The following is a 17,202-nucleotide window of genomic DNA, read 5'->3' on the forward strand; positions in this document are numbered from 1 at the left end:
TATAATATAAACCACATATATTATATTATATATACATATACAGACAATTACAACATTAATGCAGTTTGTATTTTTTTACAGTGTATTGGACAATTCGAATAGCATCAGACCATGGCACGATATGGTCCCTGCATTTTTAGGAACTGGATGATGAAGGAGGGTCCTCCTGCAACAATCTGAGGTGGAAGGTGGCTGAGTGGGCAGTTCTCAATACTCATTATTGACAGTTTGCTGCAAAGAGCCAGCTCAAAGGGAAGGCTGTGCAGATTGGGGTTGTCATTCAAATACAGTTCTTCCAGATTCTCCAGTGTACCTGGTTAAAATAAAACAATAAAGAGTAGTGTATTTTTGATTCATGCAGTTTGTAACTTTTAGACAGACTCTGAGTCCACTTGAAGGTTCTTTCCTATACAGACAGAATCTGTGACTTATCCAAACTCTTATTTTCAAGCACAGCAAATTTTGTTCACTGGTACCTAAGCAAGAACCAATTTGCTTTAGTTTCCCTGTAAAAATATCCATTACTACATCTCCTTTAGATAATAACTGAACTGCAAATATAAATATATAATTTAAGAGAACTGAGAGGGACTTCACCACAACTGTTCAGTCAAGAGCTATGCAATTGCAGGCAACACTGAATAGCTATCTAAAGGACATAGAAAATACTTATACCATACAGTATCTATTATCTCATTTAAAATATCTGTCATACCTTTTATCTAATTAGAACCCATGTATTAAAGACCTGAAGCTGTAACTGTCATGTGTCACAGGAAGAAAGCAGGAGAGTTCTCTGCACAGCAGTGAATTTATTACATAGAACTAACAAGCGTGAAAATTTTTTCCCAGGTTCAAGTTTTACAACTTGCCTCTACCAGATACTGCAATACACATTAAGCAGAAGCTGGAAAATGGAGCAATCTTGTTTCTTTAAACTTCCATTCCTCCTTTGAAAAATGTAAAAAGTCCTCAAAACATTCCTGATGTCCCAATCTTACATACCATAAACATCTCCTAAACATAAAAGACTATTTAATCTTGGACAAGAGAAAGCAGTAGCTAGGATTCATGGCATAGAATACAAAAAATAAGGAAAAGCTCTAGAAGAAATAATGAGAAATAGCTGATAACATGATACATGAAGCAATCACATCTGCAAACAGTTAACAGTTCTCTAATCTCTGAAGATAACCAGCATTAATAACCAACTCCTATAATAGTATTTCAAATGTGCTTACTGACTTTAATTCCACAGTTCATTTCCACAGCATCCCAACTCTCTCCACTAACTTATGAACTAAATGACAAAGCTCCTGGTTTAGACTGTTTCACGCTCTTCTCACATTGAGGCACAGACAAGATGAGCAGAAGCTGTAATGGCTCCTCACACAGGATGCTGGGAGAGACAGACCATGCTTTTCTCATATGCACATCACTGTTTCTGACTATATTTTGTTTTGTGTACCTTGGCCCATCATTTTTCCTCCATAGTACGTTCTAACTGTAAGATTTTAACTTTAGTGCTCTGAATCATGCTCTGGATGTATACCCTTGAGACCAACTACAAAAGAAACTTGAGCTCTCGGTTTCAGATGCTCTGAATCCTATCTAGTCTGAATGTCTCAGGTAGACAAAAAAAAAAAAAAAAAAAAAAAAAAATCACATTCCTTCCTTTCTTTACCACGATTTCTTCCACTTCCTTTTCTTACCTCATCAAGGTGAAAAACAATATGATGGTCTATAAACAAAAGTATGCAGAGGGACTATCACCAGAAACGTGCTTCAGCTATCTAAACCTTACACGAGGTTTTTGTCTACACCATGGAATTAGAGTAGGAGTAGTGCATTCCCTTTCTCTTTCCAAGAATAGATTTATGAAGTTGAGTGATGGATAATACGCGAATTGTGGGAGAATTTGGAGAGAAATGGAATGTCACCACTACAAGTGAGTGTGTGTTCATCAGCTTTCTGCAGCAGAACTGGAGAAAAAAAAAGCGCATCCGTTTCATGACAGTTCAGCAAGATAAAGATCCTACATTCTAGTGCTGTTCCTGTGGCACATGCTTCCTTCACATCAGGTCGTGTATATTTAGTTTCAGATGAATTTTGTGGCTTCTACTTAAGAGCAGAGTAGATGCCTATCGTGTGTGTCAGTAACTGCCTCGGCTCAGGCACACTGCACCAAACCAGAAAAGGGGATCTTACCAATTTCCTCAGGAAGGTGTGTGAGAAGATTCTCTCCAAGCCCAAGGTGCGTCAGATTGGTAAGGTGACCTATACCTCTGGGAAGGGTGGTCAACTGATTGTTGGTCAGAACCAATTTCTAAGGGGAAAAAATACATTTTAAAAAATTAACTTAAGGAATTTTGCTTGGAATATCAGCAAGATATATAGCTAATAAAGGGAAGATTTCTACTCTCCTGCATTTAAACAAAATTTCCATCGCTCAACATTTCAAACCTCTGTTATGCATCACTAAACATAAAAATAAAACAGTGCAGAATAAAACACATGCTTAGACATAAAAGATTTCATGAGCCTGGCTGAAATCAGAGGCTACTCCTGTGGCAGTATTGTGCTCATGGTACAACAGTCAAAACCTTCAAAACTTGTTTGTTCAACATGAACTAGCAAATGTGGGGAGGAATTAGTGGGGACTAATTGTGGGTGAAGTTGCACAAGATTCTTAACTTTTGGTTATGTGTCCAGTCTCAAATAGTTTCCGCTCATCCAACTAGCTGTAATGAAATCAGCATGGTGTAAATAAAGCCCACAAGATGTTTATCTCCAGCAATTATTGTTTCACCTGCAGATCCTTGAGGTAAGCAATTTCATTTGGCAAGGATTCCAGTTTGTTTTCTTCTAGATCTAACTCTCGTAGTTTCCGTAGATTTCCAATTCCATGGGGAAGTTTCTTTAGGAGATTGTTTGACAAGATAAGAACCTCCAAAAAAAAAAACCACAACAACCAAACACACAGAATGTCAGCAATGTAGTAAGTAAACAACAGATTAAGACACAATCTTTTTATATTTTGTAGGATTGAAGTTCAAGATTAGTCTACATTTACATCATGGATTAATTAAAATTAAAAAAAGAAGAAAAAAACAAGTCAGTGATCTAAAAATTTTTAAGTCTTTAATGACTGAAATACATATATTCAGGACATACATCTTTCAAATATTATTATATGCAATAATAAATGCAAATCAAAACCAATAACCACCTTAATTCTTCAAATGACCAAGGAAAAACAATTTCTTCCTGGACTGGCCTAACATTTTGTTATGCTTCCTTATAGCTATCTCATAATCATATTTTATGTTATTTGCTGTGTTTGCCAAGTCTTCCTCAGACAGCTTAGTACCTCCTCTTCTCCCTGTGTCCCTTTGGTTAGGACCAGCAGCAAATAAACTCCTGCTTTTGTCCTCCTTTCTAAGTCAAATTATAAACACCCCAGGTTCAAGAAATGTATCCTTCTTAGCAATGTCAATTTACAGAGTTATTTCCTATTCCACGAGCAAGTTACCAGGAGTTACACTAACATACCATTTTTCCTCTAGAGGAGTCCTGCAGACCTTAGAAGTAATCCAGCCTTGTAACAGCACAGCAAGTAGTAAGGTAATTAATTCCTGATTAAACAGTGCTATTATTTATTTATTTAAGAAGGTACAATGAAACATGAGGATGTGAAAGAGCAGCCAGTGAGCACCCTCATCCCAGCCACAGACAATGAGCCCAGGGTGCAGATGCCTGTCTTCTACCCATCCCAACTCTCACTGGAATGTGGAAACACCAAAGGCAGGAACAGAATACAAACAAGGGGAAAATCAAAGTGAAAATCAAAATTAAAAGCCAAAGCCTTAGCACTGGCACAAGTATTTCAGTGAACTTCCTTTATGCACTACAATATGCACAGAACTGTAAAAACAGTAATGTTTTAACCAAAAAACAAAGGCAGGAGCAGAAAACATTACCTACATGCAATGCAGCTGACTTAGCACTGCTGTGGGAACCTTCACTTTTGTGTAAACACTGCCCAAATAGCTCTTTGCATTTGATTCTTTAATTACAGAGAATAGCAGTGGTCATGGGTCTGCAGGCCATGCAGCTCTCCAGCTCTGGCAGCCACAGATCACCAGCAAATCCAGTTGTTTGAGGTTACTAACCTCCCAATTGCATCAACCACAGCCTTAACTTAAAAGGCAACTGAGCCATTAAATAGCTATTACTCTGTCATATAATGTTCGCCCCAAACTACAGGAATAATTAAATATTCACAGCAGCACTCACTCACATTGAAAATTCACATTTTCAAAGATGTCATCTGCTACTGTTCTTTAACAGATTTTTCCCAGCAACACCTAGAGCCTACAAAGTCCACTCAACTGCCCAAACAAGTACCTCTATCTTTATGTCCCTTCAAGGCAATTAATTTGCATCTGCTGATGGTATCTTGGAAAACAGGATGAGGGGACATAACAGGTTTAGTTCACAGTTTCAACCCATGAGTTCTTCCCCCTCAAAGCCTGAGAATTCCCACCCATCTGCCCACAAGGTTCACAGTGCAACACTCAAGCCACCTCTGGCTGTAGACCATTTCATTCTGGTTTTCTAATCTCTGTTGCTTCCATGCTGGTCTCCAGGAATTGAAATTTCTACATAGCCAAAAATATATCTGTACTTTGCCATTTGTGCACAGACACTCATCTAGAGCCTGAAGAACAACACTCTAAAAGCTGACAGCCATAAACAGATCCAACAGCAGATTAAATAGCAATCATACATGTATTTATTTGGCTTTATTTGACCCAAAAGTAGTACTACTTAAACCTGAAGTAGAGAATGCCTATTTTGCAGGGATTCACTTAGCTGTTAATTTATACTCTTCTCACCTCAAGAGAAACAAGCCCAGATACATCCTCAGGGATTTTCGTGAGCTGATTAGTCGCTAAATTCAGTTCTACCATACTAGTCCAAGTCCCGAAGTCCAAGGGGAGAGAGGTCAGCTGATTGTCCTGTGATTTAACATATCAAACATTTAGGGTCTGCACTTGCAAGAAGCTGGCAATGCATCTGAGAGATTAAACAAACTGCTTAAAAAACCCACTTCATAGCAACATAGTTGATAATTAAATCAGAAGAATAAAATATTGATAATTGGGCAATTTTTTTAAAAACTTCCTCCAAGCACAAGTAGTACCAACCCAGACACCTGGAGTTAGAGAAGTGACTCTCTGTAACTAATAGGAACTGAAGTGGAAAAATTACAAGTATGTAATTCTCAAGGTCTCAAGTTGTTAAAACATTTTTTTGTCCTATTTTTGCTGAATATAACAGAGGGTGGGGGGAAAAAAAAACCTAACTTACAAAGGTGCTATCAGCAATGCTTGAATCCTAAAAATACATAGTCTGGGGAAAAAAATCCAAACAAATCGCTCAAAAAGAAAAACATCACCACCAAATAAACCACCATAACCCCCACACACAAAAAAAACCCAACCCAAACCCTTCACAAAAAAAACAACTATGCTTTAATTGCTCAGAGTAAAATAATCTGAAATTAATCTGAATATCTTACTGCTCCAAATGTTGCTATAATATTTGATCTAGACCAGACACCACAAAATCTTTTTTTAAAAATGGTCATACAAAGTCCTGGTAAACATGCAAAGTTATAAATGGGTATGTGCTAAAAACTGGTCTTAATGCAAATTGAGAATCCATTTGTGTCAAACTATATTCTAAAACAGTAGCTGAGCTCAGCTACTGCTCAGACATTATTTTTTAAAAAATAATTTTAGAATTTGAAATAAACCCATGCACAGAAAAAAAATCATCTCTTTTCCCTAGTTCTCTTCACTCCAACTGTATGTAGCACTAATTCCAAGTTCTTTTGCTGTGCTCTATAACTACTGCCAAAAGTCTTCAAACTTAAGTTTTGAAAAAATATATTCAAAAATTTTGTATATAAACATGATTTTGTTTATAATCTAACCTGTAACAGTGTGTGAGGGAGAAAAACTAATCCACATGCTTGTGTGCCATGTAAATACTCGAGAACTTTGAAATCAACTTTCTTATTTTCATTGTTCAAGCTCAAGCAAATATGACAAAATCTTAAATAACAAACAAAGACAAATTAATAACATCTTGACACTACAATTTTAGACTAATAATTATTCCTATATGTGACAGCAGCAGCATCCACTTCAGTGTGACAAATTCATTCCTTGTATCATTAAGTCTGCCAGAATTCCTGGAGCAGCAAACAGTGCTCCTCATTGATTTTACACAGTAACACGTTTCTGTTCCTCACCTTCATGTTCAGCTTACTTAATACTTTAGCTCTAGAGAAAATTCCAAAGGGGATTTTATTGATGCGGTTGTGCTCCATATTGAGAGAGTAGATTGTGGAGAACTGGGATGGGCCACCCACGGGATAGGACTGGAAGCAGTTCCTGGCCAATGTTAAACTAGTCAGTTTGACAAGGCTGGATAAAAGACCCTGTGGAAAGAAGAAAACCACCCAGGAACTTAGGACAGATTTATTTGAATACATCTCTTTTCCCCCATGGATCTAATTAGAAACGTTTTTCCCCCCCAAGTCCATCCCCTAAGTGTTGCAACACACAAACCAGTGTTAAACTTGATAAAACTTCCAGCAGCAACGATCTCTGCTCAGTCATCAACCGTTACCTTATTTCCCTCAGGTCCTGCCAGGTACCAAAAAAGCAAACATATCACATTTAAAAGCACAAAGTTTAGGAGGTTTTGGAACCCTTTTCTCCTCCAAAAGGAACATTTTACATGGCATGTTGTCACAGGAGCACAGGCAGCAGCTGGCAGGGGCAGTAAGAGCACGTCCATCCCGAGCTGTGATCTCTGCTCCAGCCAGCACTGCCCACCTGCAGCTCACTCAGCCCTGACACCTGCTTACAGCTCAGAGTGGGGCCCAAACAAGTACCAACCACATGCACCAGCTCCCAAAGCAGGTGTTTGGTGCTTTCAGCACCAATCTTTATTAATTTAATAAAAGCCTGTATTTTGATCACAACTGGTATAAGTTTGCTATTAGGCCATAACAGTTTCAGATAATCAGACAGAACAAGTAAAAAGAATGGGAAGGGTTTGGAAATTCCATGTTTTCTTCATGTTTGCAAAATATTCCTAAGTAGCTACTACTCCTTTTTTTTTTCCCCCTTAAGAAATGAAAAGCAGGAAGCCTGGAGTTAAACTGGATAGCAGTGGCTGTCCATTGAATCCAGAGTTTCATTTCTTTTTGCCATCTAATAAGATTCCAAAACCTCAGCAGTGCATGTCTCAGTTTATCTGCCAGTTACATGCCAAGCACATTGCTGGAACTGTGGAGATGAATTATGAGATCTAAATTACTGCTAAAGTGTCACCTTTGCTTATTACTATACCAACGTGAATCCATCCCCATTTGCGTATTACCGAAATTGGAGATTTATGCATGGCACTGCATACCATAAATAATGCAACATCTGCAATCAGGAATGAGCACTAACAAGATAATGATTCCAACCATATTCCTAATGTCTGGATTGCAATTTCAGTGCTATGTTCACTGTAAAAGCTTTAAGAACAAGAAAAGCTTTGCTGTTGCACCAGGAAAGCTTTGGCTGCTTTTCTAAATAGTATATTAACATTCCTGTAAATAAAACAGGATCAAATAGAGACTTGTCTACATGTCATGGCTAAAACTTTAGACACTGGGGGCATCTCAGCAAATATCAGTGAAACACTTTCCCCCCCTACAGATAAAATAATGGATCTTCAAGTTAGTATTAATTTAACCCAATCATTAACTAGCATCATCTTTGATTAGGAAATATTGCTTCTAGCTGCACTTTAATTAACAGATATTCTTTGTCCTAGGGTTAGGCAGTCCCTGAGCTCTGTTACTAACACACTTTATTGCTTCAAATGGATCTTGGCATTTCAAAAAGCCATTTTTGAAGTCTGCTTGCATCCCAAAAAAGTATTAAAAATATGTTAGCTAATACACTCTAATAGCCTAGAGTAATTAAACACATTTGAAGGGAAGCAAGAGAGCTTTGGCAGTACAAAGAGAACAACACTCTTACATCTATGAGAGCTGTGGCAGAGCTGCCTTCTCCCAGCCCATCCTTTTAAGATAAAATATTTATTAGGCATTGTGTCAGCAGCTTCAGCTACGTTTTGAAATTCAGAAATTTCTTCTACAAATACAGTTCTTTGTCTCATAGCACAGCATGTTTTATTTTAAACAGGCCACAGGACTGCAAGTTAGCAGCTGAAGTGTTAACATATGGGTGGCAAATACACCTGAAGAAGGCAGCACAGTCACAAAGAGGTTTGTATTATGACTGAACGTATTTTAAGGCAAGTAATCATCCCTCACATTAGCTTTTTGTAATTATACTGTAGTTGCTTTTATAACACATCTGGGTGGGGTGGGCTAGCTTAGCTCTCATCTTAAAAGCAGTTTGGTGCCTTTCACTCAGTAGCATTTGTTTAAATGACAGTCTTGCCCAAACACTTATTAAATTCTGTTCTCAGTCTATCATTGCTGAGTTCAGAAATTTATCTGTAGGAAAGTAGTTACTTATTGTACTTTGTTATTATAAGTAATTTGCCTAACAGCAAATGCATTTTGGTTTTCTTCTTATATGTATAGTTACCTATACACCTCTTAATAACCTTTTAACTCATTTTGTACTAGGAATTGTACCATTTGGGGGTGTGGGGATGACAGTTTAGGAAAGTAGTTTGTGCCTTCATTAAATCAGAACAGACTATAAACTTATTTTGTGTCCTGAAGTCTTCATCTTAAAAGGTTCTAAAGAAATGGAATAAATATCCTAAATAAAAAACAATCACATCCGATATTTTTTCTGTCATTGGAGCAATTATTTCCAGGCCCTAATGCTTCATGAAGCAGAGACACTAAGAAACACTTATCTAGCTTGAATAGTGGGAACGTGGACTCACTATTTAAGGTTTTCTAAAGAGACAGAACAGCAAATACAATCACAGGGGTTGTTCCCAGTTTTGACTGAAGTTGTATGACTAATTAAACATACCTAGTTTGTACAGAATTGCAGTAATTCACATTACACACATAGAGATTAAAACAAAGGATATTCCTCAGAGTTATGATGCAAAGCGAAATGATTTCATGTGTTCCAATCCCTTTACAAAACACCACTGCCCCACAGCAGCATTCCCTCCAGAGTGCACTCCCTCTAGCTCTCACCTCTGGTAAAGTAGAAATGTTGTTGTTCTCCAAGTTCAGCTCATCAAGTTCACTGCATTTTGCTAAAGACTTGGGAATTGCTGACAGCCTATTGTACCTCAGGCCAAGACGACTTAGACTGGATAGATTTCCTACAGGTAGAAAACAGGTATTAACATATTAGAATCACACAAAGGCACAAAACAAGGTTTGGCTTCTGAATCTTCTGTTGCAACACACTCTACACTTCCAAACTTCATATGGTGAAATGGAGTTGTCATCCCAAACCAGGAGATACACTGATTCCAGTGCTTTCCAATGCTGAAGTCAACCATGCAGAAGTAGATTGTGCATATTAAATATTCTTTTGAATTTGTGCATTATAAGGCTTATGTCCTGTTGTAGAAGTCCTTCTATCCTGATCTTTCTAACACCACAACAGACTATCATTTTCCAGATGTCCCCAAAATGACTTTTGAAAATTAAAGATAGCATCATTCAGTGCCATGACTCATATTACCAGAACTTGGGCATGCATCATACAGCTCAGGTCCTGGCAAAACAACTTCCTCTACAGGAAAAAAAAAACCCTCCAATAGTAACAGAGCCTTTAAAAAGTGATAGGAAAAAAACACCAAAACTTTCAAGTTTTCTGAGTGATACTGAAGGAAAACTCTGGAGGAAGTCTGCAAAAATACGGGCAATAGTGTACGTAAAAATATTTCTGAATATTGCCAGACTGATGGTCTTTCTTGATATGTCATAGTGACATGAAAAAAAGTCTCAGAACTTGAAAATTTCCCATCTGAAGCTCCCTTCAGCTCCAACCTTTACCATATAACAAGGACTAGAGACTAAAATCAACCGCTTAAGCATGTCATTGAACTATGGGGTGCTGGTACTTCCAGTACAAAACTTGGTTCATTTAATAAATGCTGGGGCATCTCTTGCAGGTAGTAAGACCTTGAACTTCACTGGAAAGTCAACTGGCAAACACTACAAAGAACAGTGCTCAGTCTTCTGGCTCATATCTACAGAAAAGGTGTCTGTACAGGTGTGTATTTCACACCAGGGAAGCTTGTGGACAGGTTCACACAGTCAGTTCCTCATAAAATATTTTCTATTTTACCCTTATTTTTACAAGCACCCACACTCACTCTGCAAATTGAAGTACCAGACAGACATATTAGAAAAGAAACGTAAGATTTAACAAATGGCAACATGAATAATCAGGAATAAGTTTAAAAGATGAAGATATCTTAATATGTACAGTCTAACTACTCATTTAGGGAAGGTTGTATTAATGTTTGTGCATATGTACTTATACGAAGGTTACTGGAGCACAGCAAAGGGAAAAGTAAATGTAGTCTATGTCTGCGAGACAGAGGAAAAGTTGCAGCAAAGCAAGTGGCAAAATATCTCTTTACTTAACTTGGTCAAAATACACTGTAAGAATGTCCCTACATCACCCAATAGCTGGGAATGTAGACAATAAAAACTGGAAATTGGGAATGCTTTATGATTCACTGTAGTTACTAAAACAGAGTCACAAGAGCAATGAAAAGTAAAAGCAAACAAAAACAAACTAACCACAAAAAAACCCCACACCCCGAACTCCCCCAAACCCCACAAAACCCTTTATACAGAACAAAAATTATCTATATCTTACAAATCAAAAAAAAAAAAGAGGATGAATTTTCAGTGCATATCTGACATTTAGCTAACAAGCATGGAAACCAATTTGACTTAGTACCACCAATAACTAAACAAAAGTCAAAAGAGGTAGCCACCTAGCACTCCTTAACCCATTGGCATTTTTACTGGTATTTTTTAAGTGCTTTCTTTCTAACCAAGTATATAATTAACTTCTGCAGAAGCAGCAAAGAAAGTCTTCACTTAACCAAAAAAAAGGGCATTTAAAGCCAGGGCTATCAATACTGCTCTCCAGTGCACAAATCTCCATCTTTTCGTGTTAAATCCTACAGTGCATACACACACTAAAGAGAGTACTTAAGGCCTATTCTGATCCTACAATACACTAGTAGAAAGATGCAGATTTGTACATGCCATATTTGTGAGATCAGGCATTGCTGGCTGTATAGAAAACTGGCCTCACTTCACATGACAAACATCCCAGTGCAAGGCACCGGGATCATTAGGATTTGCCATCCTAGGGATGAACAAAGCACATCGTGACTGTATTTCTGAGTGGTTATTTAATGCTTTACTAAAAAATTAACAACAAACTTTACACAAAACAAGATATCAACCTACTATTTTTTTTTCACTATTTAAACCTTTAGTTAGATGCTGATCTGGGTTTTTCAGACAAAAAGAGTAAGCAGGGAAGGGCTCTAGCAGACAGCATGATGCCAACTGTTGCTTAGCAATACAACACTGCTATGCCAGCTCCCAGATTGTGAGCACAGGTTGTATGTATATGGCTCTTCCTACCAGCAATGTGGCATTTCAGAAAAATGAAACAAGGCAGCCATTAGACAGAGTCAAAATGTACCATCATTTTCCAGGAGAGAATGACACACGTTGGCATTATCAGAAAAGAGGCATAAATAGCAGCTCCCAGTAATTTTTTTCTTATCATAAGTAGCATTTCTTAATAGAACTTTACCAATGTTTTTCTACTACTTATCTTTCTCCTCCATGGGAAAGGCATGCAAATGCATAACAGAAGACACATCCTGCGTGTGCCACATTCTTTATGAGTGTTTTACACACCACAGCACTAAATACAGTTCTTCCTGAGAACAAAACCAGTAAGATTTCAGATGGAGCCTCATCAGTAGTACCTCTCCCACTGCTCCTGGAAGGCCTGTCCTGCACCCAGCTGATGCAGGCAGCATGGGCCACCTTCTCATATCAAGCCTGAATTTGTTTACAGAAATTAATTTATTGCCATTTAATCTTCTGTCAACAAGACTCAGATGTCTCTTCATCCTCATTGATCATCCTCACACCTCATTGTGAATGCCTCGTGGTGAGAAACCTTTCTCAACTTTTACCTTAGATAACTGCAATGACAGAACAAGGGGTAATTGGTTCAAACTGAAGGAGGGGGAGTTTAGGTTAGATATTAGAAAAAATGTTTTTTAGTGTGAGGGTGATGAGACATTGGAACAGGTTGCTCAGGGAAGTAGTGGGTGCCCCAACCCTGGCAGTGTTCAAGGCCAGGCTGGATGAAGCCTTGAGCAACCTGATCTGGTGGGAGATGTTCCTGCCCATGGCAGGGAGTTGGGACTAGTTGATCTGTAAGGTCCATTCCAACCCCTAAAATTCTATGATCTTCACATGCTGAACAAGCTAAATCTTAGTCTCATCTTCACTAAACAAGATGACCCTTGGAGCTCTTCCCTCTGCTCAGTGTGCTAAAGTCTACCTTGGTTTTTGGTTTTTTTTTTATAGAATGCTCAGTACAATGATGCTAACACTTGCCTCCATGGTCCCTCATGCTCAGGCCTCCTTGCCAGCTCTGACCACCAAGTGACAAACTCAGGTTTACAACAGAAACTGTTACAAGCTGCTAAACAGCACACCTTGTGCATCACATCAAGTGATGCCATATACAGCTCCCTGAGCTCAGGCTTACCTAGCTGATACTCATATTTGCAGTGCCTGCACTCATCTCCATCATTTCCAGTTCAGCTACTGTTTTCTGAGATTGCACCACATTGGGTATTTTGCTGATGGGCTGTCAGGTTAAGTCTAGAAATAAGGCAAGGAAGGTAACAATTGATCATGCCCAACTCAGTCAGACTGTCATCAGGATCATTTGTGGCTGTACTTTTGTCATTGAAGCCATACCTCAGCAGCTCCTCTAAAACAGCATCTCGCAGGTAGTGACTCAAAAAACACAGCACTAGATGTTCATGAGCATGACAGTTTGATAACCACAAGTGAAAAGCAGCTACCAGCAAGAAAAGCAACAAGTAAAACCACTTCCAACTTGTTTTCTTAGACAGCCCAGTACAAAAAACCTTGTAAACTCAACTGCCCTATTCACTGGTACTTCTAAAAATACGATAGCAAAGCCTGACTAAGCCCTAAACACATGCCACGCCTAAGAAAGTCACTGAAAAATTGCTTTAGTTCAACTTCTGGCATGAACAGTCACTCCTGGGACTCAAGCTTCCCACAGACACCTTGTTTCAGGTCCATTTTCTCATCAGCAGAGTACTAACACCCATCAGCAGGCTGCACTTGGCCCAGCTCTGGGGTTTGAAGCAGCCTAAGCACAGAATCCATAATCTCTTCACTGAAGTGACTGCATGTCTCTCTCAGGATTAGCTGCTTCATTTACACAGAAATGAAATAAAAATGCTTGGAAACATGCAAATCCAGAAACATGAAATTCAACTCTGTTACTATAAAAGAGACTAAATAAATGGTTTAAATAAAAGTCTTTATTAAAGGTACCTCAAAAATATTAGTCAAAGGAAGGACAGGTGTTTGCCAATCCCAAAACAAAGGGAAGATGGGAAATAAAGCAGGAAACCATGCTTAGAAAAACACACTTTTGAGAGAGACCACCTGAAGCGGTTCACCAAGTAGGAACAATACATCTCCTTTCTGAGTACTCCAAAATCAAGATAAGAAAGAACTGCTATGTTGGATAATATAAAGAAATACAAGTTCCTAATTCAAAGTCCTACCAGTGCTTTCAAAAGGGAGTGACAAATGGTCTCTTCTTCTGAGGTTTACCACACCTCTTCCTTTCCCTCCCTTAGTTAAAACAATCCTTCAAATTCCCAATCCTTAGGTGAAGGGTCATTATTATTGTAAAATGTTACTGCAGCATTACTAAAAGATGGAGTGAGTAGTCTGTTTTATAGAACCTAGTTCATTGAGCTAGTTTGCTATCAGGATCAGTTGCTTTCTTCTAAATAAACCAAAAGCATCAATTCAATTTAAAATCTGTTCAGCAGATAATGTTAAAAACAGACTGGACTGATAAGAGCTGTGCACATCAAAACCCCATAAGATCATAACCAAAAGTATACATGAACTTCAGCACACAATGGAAAACTGCCAGAACTTGCTACAAACAACATGGCACTACTGAGTATTTTTGATGGTCTAACTTCTATAAATACTTTTAGATTTTGGTTTGACTAAACTTGGCACACAATGAGCAGCCACCTACTAAAGAACATGTTCTACATGATCACACATTACTGCACAGAGTGCAGTTCACTTAATTCACTAAGGGATCTTGTTCTAACAGAGAAATTGCTGGTTTGCATACAAAAGATACCAGGTGTGATTTTTAACAAATGGAAAGCAAGAGGCACAGCCAAAATTAATAAAAAGGTTTTTGTGAAAAATTAAACTTGATGGCACTTTAAAAAAAAATACATAATTTAAGTTTAATACACCACATGATATTAATCTTGTAGTGAGAATAACAAGGATGACAATACGAAAGAAAAAGCTGAAAGAACTGCAATGAGTATATTACAAAGAAGGTGGGAACTAAGGGCCTTAAAAGAATTTAAAATTGTAGAGGAGAGACTAGACAAACTGGAGATGACCTGTGGATAGAGATTAAACACTGCATTCAAATATTCCAACAGTGCTCCTAGTCTAAAATAGCTGTGAGTCAGAAGCCTGTGCCACACTTTGTACTTACTATATATTAGTTTTTCCAGATGTTAGCCATACACTGTGACAAGTGTTTAACTGTTTCACAGATTTTTAGGTGAAAGGAGCTGTTGACATGTTTAATCTAATCTCTTGTCAGAAAGCAAACCGGTTCCCCTGATAGCTGTAAAGTGAAACGAAAGGCTTCAGATAAAGTGTTTTCACCTTCAGCTGCATTCCACAAGCAAAGACAACATCTGCCAACATCCAGCACGGTGAGAGCGTAAAAGGACTGGTCCAGCAAGACACCCTGAAAGTGATCTCAGTGAGCTTGCTGCAGAGGAAAGGAGAGCAAAATCCCAGTCATTATTCATCTGATCTGGGGGCAACTCCTTCCTAAACCAAACCCTAGATCTGCATGAATGTAAACTCATGTTACCAGTGATCATCCGAGAGAAGGCAAATCCTTTTTACAATCTGCAGGACTGGCACAAAAGTCCTCTGGATCATTGCTACCAACTACCAAAGCCCAAGCATGAAATGCAATTATACTCTTCCAAATACAAAAGTATAAACACAACACAGAGTTTGACTTAAAACCTGGAGATTTTACTGGTTGAACAGTAAAGTGACTTTTAGTGTATTTTATGTTTTCTTCTCAGCCACCAATACCTCCTGATACACCAGGCATATTCAGACTTGCAGATTACCAGGGTCAGCAGGATTCACCGTTCCTTGCCCTGCTCAAACCAAAGTGCATTATCCTCTTTATAAAAAACCCAGAAATTCTCCCAAAGATGTTATCTATTAGAAAGCTCTTTAACATGAATTTAAAATTAGTCTCTACCCCCCTACTGGTTTAAATGCCATCTGAAGAGAGCAAAGAGTTCTCTCCATTTTAAGTCTAGCAGTATGATCCAAAGACAGGTTTTCCCTCATCATTTCAAGATTAAGGCCAAACTGTGACCATGTCAGCAGTCAGTTATTTTCCAGCTCTGATTCAAGACCAGAACGTTGGCAACTGCATATGTGTGAAAGATGCACACAAGATACTTGCAAAACTTGAGTGACAGAGGCTCAAGCACCCAACGTGTACCACACACAACACCTGCATAAGGCTAAAGAGCACAAACTCTTAGTGACGTGTTTCTCAAACTGTCTAAGCAATGAAAATTCAACTTCATTTAATATGCACCCATGAAAATGCATCTCACAAACCTGCTTGTTTCAATTCTGATGTGTTCCCTTGAATCACTCCTCCCTTGTGCCTGCTTCTTATATAAAGAAAATAAGATTATAGGCTCTTTCTTTCTGCAGTATACAAATCATTCTGGAAATGCTGAGCTGCAGTTATAATATATCTGTACACACTGGTCTCCACATCTAATTACTGTGTGATGGTATGCACATCCACTAAAATAAGCTGTCCCAGCCTAATCTTACCAAGAAGAATATCCAACCAAAATATAAAATATATATTATCATAAATACACATCAGATCAATAAACTCAGAATTAATAAGCCAATGGAAGGAAGCCTAAGCTTTAAAGAAGATAAGACATATGTATTTGACTATATTGGAGATGCAGTTATTAAAACAAAAAAAAAGGGTAGTTAGCTGAAACTGATACAAAAATACAAAAACACTTCACATTGCAACAGAGTCAAAAGCAATGGTTGGGCCTTTTTGGGGGCTATCAATGAAAGTGCTGCATTTAACTCAGTTCACACTGCATACAGTAACACAAAGCAACTGAAATTTATTTAATTGACTTTTTCATTGGTCTTTTTATTTTGCCTTTTCAAACAACAATTTTAAACCTTTCTGTGAAATTAGGGATTTATATAAGTATAAATCACATTGCAGGAAGTTTATACCTAACTGGCAACGCAGTAAAAACATTACTTTTTCCTAAGTGAAAGATGTATTTAATTTTTTAAGTCTGCTCTACTATATAGAGCAAACATATAAAATGTATAATCCACAAATACACCTTTATAATTTTAGCTAATTAAGGAATGTGAGAATTACTGTATACAGACCAGGGTTCCACTTAGTATCTTCCCTCTAGTTAGAAAAATGTAAGTGCACATACCAAGAGAAGAACCTAAGGAAAGGGGAAAGGACACTGAAACTTCCTCAAGAGCTGGGGAAAGATTCAGTGTGTGGCTCACTGACTTCCCAAATTTTGAAGCAACTGTTCTGTTTTTTCTTCTGCATAATTGCCACATCACCCTGTAAGCTTTCAGCATCTACAGCAACCTGTGCTAACACCGAGACCCAAATGTTCCCTCCCCATCACATGCAGTACAGTCTGCTTTTAACCAGTGTAAGGTCAACACCTCACAGCTTTGTCTCATTC

The 17,202-nt window shown here is 38.1% G+C and overlaps 1 protein-coding gene across 2 annotated transcripts in view; it reads right to left on the minus strand.

Annotated features, from left to right (window-relative positions):
- Positions 1-65: 65 nt before the first annotated feature.
- The window catches only part of SHOC2 (soc-2 suppressor of clear homolog (C. elegans)), a 36,418-nt gene continuing 19,281 nt past the window's right edge, over positions 66-17,202 (minus strand). For both annotated transcript variants that reach the window (XM_009080264.1, XM_009080263.1), the window contains 6 exons: positions 9,266-9,396; positions 6,323-6,511; positions 4,899-5,021; positions 2,810-2,947; positions 2,209-2,326; positions 66-313 (listed from right to left, as the gene is read on the minus strand). In XM_009080264.1, coding sequence (XP_009078512.1) covers positions 105-313; positions 2,209-2,326; positions 2,810-2,947; positions 4,899-5,021; positions 6,323-6,511; positions 9,266-9,396 — 908 coding nt within the window. In that variant the 3' untranslated portion in view covers positions 66-104. The remainder of the gene's footprint in view (positions 314-2,208; positions 2,327-2,809; positions 2,948-4,898; positions 5,022-6,322; positions 6,512-9,265; positions 9,397-17,202) is intronic.

This window comes from Acanthisitta chloris, unplaced genomic scaffold (genome assembly GCF_000695815.1).
Source record: "Acanthisitta chloris isolate BGI_N310 unplaced genomic scaffold, ASM69581v1 scaffold17908, whole genome shotgun sequence".
Taxonomy (NCBI): Eukaryota; Metazoa; Chordata; class Aves; order Passeriformes; family Acanthisittidae; genus Acanthisitta; species Acanthisitta chloris.